The sequence below is a fragment of the Sceloporus undulatus genome, chromosome 3, assembly GCF_019175285.1.
Source record: "Sceloporus undulatus isolate JIND9_A2432 ecotype Alabama chromosome 3, SceUnd_v1.1, whole genome shotgun sequence".
NCBI lineage: Eukaryota > Metazoa > Chordata > Lepidosauria > Squamata > Phrynosomatidae > Sceloporus > Sceloporus undulatus.
This window is the reverse complement of record NC_056524.1, coordinates 272,239,242-272,250,990: the sequence shown is the minus strand read 5'-3', so window position 1 is coordinate 272,250,990 and position 11,749 is coordinate 272,239,242. Positions and strand designations below refer to the sequence as shown.

At 42.7% G+C, this 11,749-nt stretch overlaps 1 protein-coding gene across 1 annotated transcript in view; it reads right to left on the bottom strand.

Moving 5' to 3' along the window:
• Nucleotides 1–11,749, bottom strand: part of LOC121925997 (DIS3-like exonuclease 2) — a 192,568-nt gene that overhangs the window by 46,913 nt on the left and 133,906 nt on the right. Inside the window, exons 8-9 of the mRNA XM_042458552.1 lie at nucleotides 2,676–2,770; nucleotides 1,169–1,416 (exon numbers count right to left, since the gene is read on the bottom strand). Coding sequence (XP_042314486.1) covers nucleotides 1,169–1,416; nucleotides 2,676–2,770 — 343 coding nt within the window. The remainder of the gene's footprint in view (nucleotides 1–1,168; nucleotides 1,417–2,675; nucleotides 2,771–11,749) is intronic.

Sequence of the window (11,749 nt, the reverse complement as noted above, 5' to 3'; positions counted from 1 at the left end):
AGCTTGTTTGCAAGAATGTCATGGGGAACCTTGTCAAAGGCCTTACTGAAATCAAGATATACTATATCCACAGTATTCCCTTCATCTAACCACAGAAATGTTATTCTATGGTTGACAGTGAGATATTGAGCCTAGGGATGGAGGCCTGGTGCCTTCTAGATATTCTGGGTCAAAACTTGTTAAGCTATCTGATGGGAAGGACTAGCAATTTTTCTTCTAAGTGCCTGTTTCTTTCTTTCCTGGAAACTCTCCAGAGACTGGGAGCTGAAGGCTTGTGGACTGGCACCAATCCAGGGATCACCACTTGGAGTACCATGCTCTAGATTATGATTCCTCATAAGACCCAGCTATCATGGGCAATGGTAAGATATTATGAGAACTGAAGTCCAAAACATTTGGAGAATATCACATCACCTAGTCCTAGTTTATATGTAGCCTAATGCTATCTCCCAGTGACCACATTGAGGGCAGGGAATCGTCTATTATCCCCTCTATTGTAAGCCACCCAGATTCCCAGAGATTGGGCAGCATATAAATAAATCCTATTATTATTATTATTATTATTATTATTATTATTATTATTATTCCCACCCGTGCTGTCATGTGGACCTTCCTGGGTGAGATGCCCAAGTAGGTAGGTAGGTATACTGAAGTTTATGGTACGGTGGCTGTTACATTATCTTATGCTACTTCCAAGGTGGGGAAGTGCCAGCTTGTGAGTGCATGAGGCCTGCAGGGTCCTATTCTGCAGCCCCTGAAGTCCCCCTGCCGAAGCCACTAGAGTCCAAAAGAAGGTGGGAGGAGGTTTCAGGTTTTGAGGGGTTTTTTGTCCTATCTCCACATGGCTTAAAATCATTGCAGAACATAATTTTTTGGCTCCCATAACACAGAGAGAGAGAGAGAGACTTTGAGATACAAGGAAAAGAAAAGAAAAAGCCAAAAATTGGTGAAAAACAAAATCATGTTGGGGGTACCTGTGCAGCCCCTAAGAGGCACGTAGGAGTGAAAAATGGCCCCTGGACCCTCCACCATTACCCACCCCTGAGCTTCACAGTAGTGAGGGACCACAGACTAAATATGGAAACACCTGCATGCTGTAACTGTACTTCACCACTGAGCTTTTCCCCAAAGCCCTCCTTCTGCTCCCTTTCACCCAGCAGCCACATACCCATGGGCAAAATTGCTGTCCTCTCTCCAGTCCACAATACGGCAGATGAAGAGAGTGTTGACATAATCCTCTGGCCTGGTGGCAAAATCTGGTGGGCAGTCAGCCAAGGCAACATACGCACGAGGCACTCTGTGGTCCACGGGTGAGAACATGGCGCACTTCTTGAACAGTTCACTGTTGCGATCAGTCAAGAGACGGATGAAGCCCGTTGCTGCCCTGGAATGCTTCTTCTCCAAGATGTAGACTACCTGAAAGAGTCATAGAAGTCACAATTTAGTGTTTAAAGACCTTTCATAAAATTGGACAAGAAAGCAAAGCTCGGGGTGCTTTCCTCATTCACAAAGATCCACCTACCTTTTGTTCTGATGCTTAACATGGCATCCATTTTAGTTCTACGGAAGTGGCAGCAGTGTCCCTTAGAGAGGAGCTGGTTCTAAAACAGAGTCCAGCGGTGTAGCTCATAAGATCATCACCTCACAGCAGGGGTGAGAAATGTGAGGTCTTCCCAATACTGTTGGATTGCAACTCGCAGCAGTCCTGGCCAGAACAGCCAGTGGTGAGGCATGCTATGAACTGCAGTCCAATAATAACTGGAGGCCACATGATTTCTACTCCTAACAGGTCACAGGTTGCCACATATATCCATCATGCACATAGCCAGTTCCTCTTTCACATCCAATACCAGCCCAAGCATCCTGCAGAAGGAAGGTTCCAAACCCTTCCATAAGGCTGAGTATAATCAACGCTATCAGGGTGTAGAGAAAACAATTAATGGATCTGTATATTTGGACCAGCGTGGTGTAGTGGTTTGAGCACAGGAGTAGCACTCTGGAGACCAGAGTTCCAATCCAGTGGATTTCCATGGCTGAGCGGGGATTTGAATCCTGGTCTCCAGATTCACAGTCCAAAGCTCAAACCATTACACCATGTTCCCTCTTCAAATGAAGCATATACTCCAGGAAATATAAATTGGTCCTGCCCAAATAGCTAAAATGTATTCTTAGAATAAGTCTGTAAGGTGGGCTAGGAAAACAGATCAGCTCACCCCAGTGCCAGAGCCAGAGCTTATATTCTGTTTCTTCTCCAAGAACTCGAGTGGGCATGCAAGGTTTTCATTTTACACCCCCACATCAACCCTGTGAGATAGGTATGGCAGGAGACAGGACCAGCACTACTAGTAATCTTCATGGCTGAGTGCAAACTTGAATCTAGGTTTTTGCACTTCTAGTCTGACCATCTAATCCAAAAGGTGTGGAATCTCTGGCACTCAAGAGGTTGCTGGATGACAAGCCTGGCCATTGTTGGAACTGGAGTCCACCAACATCTGGAGACCCATAAGTGTTCCATCCTTGCCCTAACACCTGCACTACTTGACTGCATGATTCTCAGAGCAGCTGACAGCTGCAAGTCTTATGAAGTTTTGGAGGGGGAAAGGAGTTCATAATTTGGGGATCAGATGGATTTGGGGGGATGGAAATTACAGTCTTCTTTAGTGTCACAACACTACCTTGGCAGTTTTCTGAAGGAAGTGTTCTGGATCATTCATCTTAGAGGAATCTTCTTGCTTCACATGGCAGGTGCTGCAAGTCTCCGGATCCCTCCCTAGGGAAAACACAGCATAATATACACACCCAGCAAATACTTCAAAATCCTTTCCTCATTTCAGCCTTTTCATATCCCCTTTTGGCAGTCCCAAGAGCCAGTTCTGAGTGCTGGCCCAGACAGAAAGCAGCAGAAATGTTATGTCAGAATCACCGTGGAACAAATAGCAGCATTTCAGTAGCCCACCAGGCCGCAATGCGGAACAGATATATGGTCAACTTCCATTGTGCACATCTGCTAAAATCAAAATAAACCCCAAAATTTACAAGAACATCTATAGCAGCCATAATAAACAAAATGGTGGAAAATACACTCTATTTATTAAATGCAAATTAAAGTATTTCAATTTCCTGGCATTTCTTACATTGGGGTAACTTTGCTTTTCACATTATATAAATAGTTCCCTTTAAGTACACCTATTCATTAAAATATTTAATTTCCTTTAAAGAATGTTATGCAAGGTTATAAAATGCATATTTAGCCTAGAAACCCAAACCGCACCTTGCAAGGAGATAGTCTTCAACCATAGCCCAGCCGCTATTTTTAAAAGGCTCAGGAAAAGTCATATACGCTCTAAGGAAAGGGAGAAAAGAAACCCCTCCGGATACCAGCAACATATAAGCCAGGAGACCAATAACCTTTACCCATCACACTTAGTTTAAGGATATGAAGCTCAGTAGAAAAGCAACTTGAAGGCACACACACATGTCCACTTTACCATCAACCTTTTAACTTTGAAGTTGGTAAGACTGGATGGAACTGTGAGAGAAGCTCAAAAGAGATTAATCCGCAAGGCACTTGGTAACTTGAATAGGATGCCTCCTAACCACACAATTAATTCTTCAATTTATGCTCTATAAATAATGAAAGTCACCAGGGCTGTGCTGAGCTGCTCTAAAACACATTTGCCATCTTAGATGATTCCATATTAAACTATTTTAAAAGTTAAAAAGATAGCTTAAGACTGTTTAAATAGTTAAAAATGACTGTTGACTGTTGAGGTCTCCTCTGGGGTATTAGCTACTCCTCCTAATTTGGCATCATCTGCAAAACTGATACGCATGCCCTCTATTCTTTTGTCCAAGTCACTGATAAAGATGTTGAATAGCACTTGGCACCCCACTGGTCACTTCTCTCCAGGATGAAACAGAACCATTGTTGAGCACCCTTTAAGTTCAGCCAGTGAGACAGTTACAAATCCACCTAACAGTTAGCCCACATTTTACTAGTCTCTTTGCAAGAACATCATGGGGGACATTGTCAAAGAACTTACTGAAATTGAGATATGTTACATCCACAGCATTCCCTTAATCTACCAAACTGGTGATTTAATTTTTAAAAAGAGCTAAGATTAGTTTGAGATTACTTGTTTTTGACAGACCAATGTTGCATCTTTGCGATTATGGCATTTCTTTCTAAATGATTACAGAATGACTGTTTAATTATCTGCTCTAGAATCTTTCCTGGTGTTGAAATCAAACAAACCAAGTGTTAATTCTTTGGGCCCTCTTTTCCTCCCTTTTGAAGATGAGGACAACGCTTCCCCATCTCCAATCTGCTGGGACCTCTCCTGTTCTCTAGAAGTTCTCAAAGATTATTACCAAAGGCCCTGGAATTACACTTGCCAGCTCTTTTAATACCCTTGGATGTGGTTCATTTGGTCCTGGAGACTTAAATTCATTTAGATTAACAAGATATTCTTGTACTACCCCTTTACGGATTCTGTGCTGGGTTTCCCCTATCGTGTCCTCTACTCAATTTTCCTCAGGAGACTGAGGCAAAGAAGGTGTTGAGTAATTCTGCCTTTTCTCTGTCCTCTGTTAGCATTTTGCCATCTTCTCCACACAGTGGCCCTACCGTTTCGTTCTTCTTCCTCTTGCTGTGGTCATACCCAAAAAAGCCCTTTTTATTGTTCTCAACCTCTTTAGAAAGCCTGAGCTCATTTTGTGCTTTAGCTTTATTGACTTTCCACCTAGATGTACTAGCTGTTTGTTTAAAGTCCTTACCCTACATGTACTAGCTATTTCTTTGAATTTGGGTGATTCCCACCTCCTTTTTTTTTTTTTTTTTTTCATTTCTTATACACGTCCAAATCCAAAGCAAATCTTGATTTTGCCATTTTATATAAGAGATATCATTTTACTCACCACTGTATTTAACAAGAATTGAGCATCCATGGATTTTGGCATCGATGGGAGGTCCTGGAACCAAACACCAGCGGATACTAAGAGCCCACTGTAATTGGGTTCAGGTGACCATAGGAGCCACTGGGATCTCTTCTGGCATACATAAACACTGCGTCTCACCTGGCTCTTCAATTTATTGCTCTGTGAAAGCAGGTTTCCTAGTGGACTCATTGGGCCTTAATAATCACTAACAAAATGTCAGTTTGCCCATCCAGCTGACATGGAAAATGTCAGAGCTGTCCTTAGCACCAGGGTGGTAGAAAGATAACAGCTATCAACCTACACATTCATTTAGGGATCAGATTGAAGTCTTGCCACAACAAAGTCTCTGAGTAATACAAGTTTTATTCAATTACTGTGACAGCAGGAATCTAAAGTGTTGCAGACTGGTACTCTGCCCAAATGTCCTCTTTCCAAGAAATTTAGGCTAATTATTTTAGAAACGCCGGGAGGGGAGCCATCCCCTCTGCTTCGCCATCCACCACTAAAAATTTCAGGCAAATTTTTAAAAGAATTGCCCCTCTTTTAACACTTGGATCACAAATCTATACCATTGACCTGAGCTAACTCTTCACTTCACTCCCAAAACCCTTCAAATTTGTCTCCTAGTTATCTTTTAATTATTTTTATCCCTGCATTATTTATTCGCTTGTGAAAGCAAGAAACCCAGAAGAATTAGAATACTCACCTTAAATTATTGATATAAACATGCTTGTAGGAACTGTAATAATACTATCATCCACATTAATGCCTCTACATTTTCCTTCACTAATAGTTATCATTGGAATTCTAGTACAACCTCATTAAAAAATTATGCCCTCCTTTTGGACTACAGTATAATACCAAGTTGTGAATACACAGACTGGTCCAAACCCCATTTTAGGAACGTTGTTGTTATTTGCCATCAAACTGGCTTTAACCTATGGCTATCCTATGAAAGAAAAACCTTCAAGAGACCTAGTCATCAGCAGACCCCTCAGATCTTAGAAATGCAGGTTAACCATGGTTTCCTTGACTCTATCCACCTGTAATGTTAGTCTCAGTTTAGCCATTTTGGCTTCTAGGGAGAGTTCAAGCTTGATTTGCTTTTGGACACGTTTACTTATCTTTTTGGTAGTACCTGATAGGAATAAAGCTCTCCTCCAGCAATTCCAAAACAAATGAAAGCAGGACATTTTTGGAACCACATTCAGGCTGCATCTACACTACAGAATTAATGCTGTCTGACACCACTTTAACTGTCATGGCTCAAAGCAATGGAATTCTGGGATTTGTAGCTTTGTGAGATATTTAGCCTTCACTGTCAGAAAGTTTGGTGTCACAACGAACTAGAAATCCCAGGATTCCACAGGATGGAGCCATGACAATTAAAGCAGTGTCAAACTGCATTAATTTAGTAACGTGGCAGCAGTCTCAGATATTCTAAACTACTGTATATATGTGGCTATAAATCGATCTTGTGTATAAGTCAAAGGCAGGTTTTGGGGCCAAAATTATGAATTTTGTTATGGCCCACGGATAAGTCGAAGGTAAAACTTAGAGGTATGTACAGTGCGCCCACGTCATACGCGGGCGCCGTTTACTCAGCTTTCAGCATATGCTGAAAGCCACGCGGGGGAAAGGGACAGTTGTGCATGCCGCCGCGCCACCACACCGCTGCGTGCACGAGCCCCATTCATTTAAATGAAGCTCAAGCATAGGTGGTATTTGTTTTACGCCAGGGAGTCCAGAACGGATCCCCCGCGTAAACAAAGTGCAAACTGTAATAAGGGATCTAAAGGATAAAGCAAAGGAAAACAATGCCAAAGAGCTTACAAAATTCCAGCAGGCATAATTATTTCTGCTCAAACTAAAGGCTAGATGGATGAAAACTAAAGGGGGTTCAGTGTTTCCAGGACAGAAGAGACTCTTGCCTTTTACCAGGGGATGGTTCTTTTTTCAAAGAAGTTGAAGTACAATTCTTGCATTGATTCATGGATAAGTCAATTCAGCTTTTTGGGGTCAATTTTTTTACTAAAATGTCTAAGGGTTTTGTTTTTTTTTTTTGTGGGTGTTTCAGGCTCTGTGGCCATGTTCTAGCAGAGTTTCTTTCTGACATTTCACCAGCATCTGTGGCTGCCATCTTCAGAGAATGCTTTGCCTGGAAAATTGGGTGTATATATACTGTGTGAGCCTGGGAATGCAGGAGGGATTTGCATGTGTCTTGTTCTGTGTTGATGGCTGGCCTCAGGCTGGGAGGCTAATGCAAATGAGGATATATGTTTGCTAATTGGTAATCATTATCTTCTGGGAAAGCCCCTGACTCTGAATGGTTTCCCATTTGCATTTGCTGAGCCCTTATTTTGCTATTCCTCAGGACTGGTAGCCAAATTTTGTTCACTTTAAGGGTTTCTTCTTTCTGGTTGAAATTATCCAGATGTTTGTGGATTTCAATGGCTTCCCTGTGCATCCTGACATGGAAGTGGTTGGCATGGTCCAGAATTTCAGTGTTTTCAAACAGTATTTTATGCCCAGGATGGTTTGTGGCATGTTCTGCTCCTGCTGATTTTTCTGGCTGGCCCAGTCTGCAGTGTCTCTCGTGTTCCTTGATTCTTGTTTACACACTGCGTTTGGTGGTCTCTACGTAGACTTGTCTGCAGCTGCATCGTATGTGGTAAACTCCTGCGGCTGTGAGAGGGTCTCTCTGGTCCTTGGCTGAGCGAAGCATTTGCTGGATTTTCTTCGTCAGTTTGTAAACCATTTGAAGGTTGTGCTTCCTCACCACTTTGCCTATTCTGTCTGTGACTCCTTTGATGTATGGTAAAAATACCTTCCCTTTTGGTGGCTGCTTGTCTTCACTTCTCTGGGTTTTCCTAGGCCTGGCAGCCCTTCTGATGTCTGAGCTGGAATAACCATTGGCCTGTAGAGCCCGGTCCAGGTGCTTCAGTTCATCTTCCAAGAAGTGGGGTTCGCAGATGCAATTTTCTCGGTCTACCAGTGTTTTAATTGTGCTTCTTTTTTGTCCTGGGTGATGGTTGGAGTTCTTATGCAGGTATCGGTCTGTATGTGTGGGTTTACGGTATAGAACATGGCCACATAGCCCGAAAAACCCACAAAAAAACATGGATGCCGGCCATGAAAACCTTCGACTTCACATTAAGATGTCTAGATTTATACATGAGTATATACATTAGCTTTCTTGTACCTGATATCCTCTAAATGTACTGGACTATAGTACCCTTGGAGAACCAGTGTGGTGTGATGTAGTGGTTTGAGCACTGGACTTCAATTGTGGAGATGCAGGAGACCAGAGTTCAATTTAATTGGTTTTAATTCTATGGTGCTTAAACTGCTTTTTAACTTTTGCTATGCTATGAATGTTTAACTCTGTTTTAGCAGCTGCAAGCCTCCTTGAGTCCCAAACTGGGAAGAAGGAGGATATTGTTGTTGTTAGCTGCCCTTGAGTCGGTTCTGACTCATGGTGATCCCGTAGATGAGACATCTCCAAGAATTCCTCTCCTCCACTGTAGTCTTGCCAAGATCTTGCAAGCCCTTGCCCACAATCCCCCTGATCGAGTCTATCCATCTGGTTTGTGGTCTTCCTTTCTTCTCTTCTCTACCTTTCCTAGCATTATTGTTTTTTCTAGTGATTCGTGCCCTCCTATTATGTGACCAAAGTACGACAGCCTCAACTTGACCATCATTGCTTCCAAGGAGAGCCCTGGTCTTATCTGTTCAAGAACCCATTTGTTTGTCTTCTTGGCCGTCCATGGCATCCCAAGGACTCTTCTCTAGCACCACATTTCAAAGAAGTTGGTTTTCTTTCTGTCTGCTTCCTTCACTGTACAGCTCTCACATCCGTACCTGGGGATGATGGGGAATGCAATAGCCTGGACAATTCTGACTTTAGTGATCAGTTGTATGTCTTTGCTCTTCAGTATCTTTTCCAGTTCTTTCATAGCTGTCCTTCCCATTCCTAGCCTCCTTCTTATTTCTTGACTGCACTCTCCATTCTGGTCAATGTTTGATCCTAGATAAAGGAATTCTTTCACTATTTCAATTTCCTTGTTGTCTAGATTGAATTTTTCTTCTGTGGTCATTATTTTTGTTTTCTTTATGTTTCGCATCAGAGCTGCCTTTGCACTTTCATCTTTGAATTCCCTTATTAACTCTTCCAATTCCTGAATATCTTCTGCTAATAGTATGGTGTCATCTGCATATCTTAGATTGTTAATGTTGCTTCCTCCTATCTTCACTCCTCCTTTATATACATAAAGATAATAAAAATAATATGTATATGTATATGTACAAGAGCCAGTGTGGTGGAGTAGTTTGAGCACTGGACTATAACTCTGGAGACTAGGGTCTGATTCCCCACTCCGCAACACAAACCCACTGAGTGATCTTGGGTGAGTCACACACACTAAGCCCCAGAAAAGGCACATAACAACAACAATATATACCCTTGGCCTCCAGCCAGCAGGGTCAAAGACTGGGGATGAGAGCTAGATTTTTTTAACACAGGAGGTGATCATAACTGGACAACAGCCCTGCCTGATAATTACAATATTGTTATAGAGAAGGCAGAGTTTTTGTTATGTTGCAATGACTGAGATGATGATCAGCCTCACAGAAGGTGAGAGGGCAGAAGAGGAAAGAAACCAGATCAGGTACTTTTCTGAGGAAGTGCCATGGAGTTTGCTTACTGAAAAGCACCTGGACTGACTTAAGTATTTTACTGGGAAAAGCACACACTTTTAGGAAACTGAATCAGACCAGACGGGACAAACCTGTCTGTTTATGCACTTGCCCGTCCTGTTCACACGCTGTTTTGTGGGAACACGTTGCCTTTGACCACAAAAGGGGAAAAAAGGTGAAGAGAATGAGTATGTAGAGAGATCTCATAGCACCTTTGAGAGTAACTGGAAGAAAGAAATTGGCAGCATGAGCTTTCGTGACTTCAGTCTCCTTCCTCAGATGCATTTGGTGGAGTGGAAGCCAGGCACAGACCCATATATGCCATTGGTATGTGAGGATGTCAATTCAAATTGCAAATCCATTGTGTATGGAAATGAAGTTGCAGGTCCTGTTTTAATGATGGTTGTTAGTGCACAAAGGCATTGGGAACTGGCCTTTGTGCATGGAGATGAACTGGCAGATCCAGTCTGGCAATGGGACTAGCCTGTGGTGAGGGGAATACAGTGATGAATGAATGTAGGGGTCATGAGGATGGGGTCAGATAGTGCTGAAGTGTGTGTAGCGAGTCAGGAAACCATTATCTCTGTTCAGCCCGTAGTTGATGGACTATAGTTTGTGGATGAACTCCAATTCTGCTGTTTCTCTTTCCAATCTACCTTTGTAGTTCTTTTGTTCAAGGACCACTGTTCTGAGATGATCTGAGGTCTTTCCTCCTCACCTTCCTCTTATGCTTCGGGCACTTAAACTGGCTGTCATTGCTAGACATGAGCCTTGGAGTGTGATGAAGTCTCCTTCTTGGGAGGTTTTTAAAAAGAGGCTGTATGGCCATCTGTCGTGAATGCCTTGAATGCATGTTCCTGCCCTTGTGGTCTCTTCTGACGTTATGATTCTATTATCCCCAGCCATCAGTCATTGTAACTGGGCTAATATCTAGAGGGCCACTGATTTGCCATTCATATATTAGAAGCTGGAGAGAATCCTTATAGTCACGTCAGTTTCCAACATCCTTGTGCTAGCAAGCTGGCCACTGTTAGAAAAGAGAAAGCTGAGCTAGATAGATCATTGGGATGTTCTTATACAGAGGAACCAAATTTGTATTCATTGGAAAGGCAGCTCAATGGAGCCTGGCAGTCCATAAAACGATAACCATGTGACACCCCCTCCCCTGCATGAGAATAACCCTGAAAAAAGAGTTTGGAGCAGGACTGATATGAGCAAGCAAATGGAGAACAGGGTAAGCCAGGAGAAATCCTGGACAGCTCAACTAAGAGGTAATGTGTGGGGAGGAGGTGGGGAGGACAGAGAAAGAAGTCTTGCTGCCATCTGCCAAACCAGAAATAAACTGTGCCGAACCTTTGCTGTCGTGGTTATCCGGTGACCATTCAATATTTCCACCCTGGGCAGCACTATGTTTGCAGTGGGAGATTTACTATGTTAGCTTGGGCAGGGCTTGCTAAGCTTATCTTACAGTGCAAACACCCTTCAGCAGCTCCAGCCCAGCAAAATGGTGCTTTTAATCCCCTTGTTTCCCTTTCGGGCGATTACCTGACAAAACCAAAAATTGTTATAGCTTTGCTGAAAAGAAAATTAGGCACTAATGGCAAGAAACCTCTCCAATTAGTTCTGTTATTACCAGCAAATTAGATCCAGCAATTGCAGAGTTAGCACCCCTCTGAGGAAGCAGCTTGAACCATGCTGGGGCCTAGTGGCTCTTTCCAGCCCGCCACCCCTCCGCCTGGGCTAAGTTGTCTTTTATTTTTAAATTTTTGTTAAAGTTCTTGAAAGTTCCTTACACAAATTAAATTAACCAGGACATCTGATGTGGCCAAAGCAGACCCTTAAAGCCATCAGATTAAAACACTCATTAGCCATGACAGATCCAACATTATTTTTTCCAGGCTCACCGCGGCCACTGTGGAAATCTCCAATCTTCTCCAAGAGGAGCACAATTAAACGTAAGCACTTGCAAAGATAAACATATTGTGTTTTCTCACCTCTAAAAAATAAAACTAAAATAAATTAGCAAACTAAAGTTGAGGGGAGGGGAGGAAAACGCTCTTCTTACACGGGATGGAAATGACAACAGTGAGGAAATCCTCATCATTCCAACTGCACA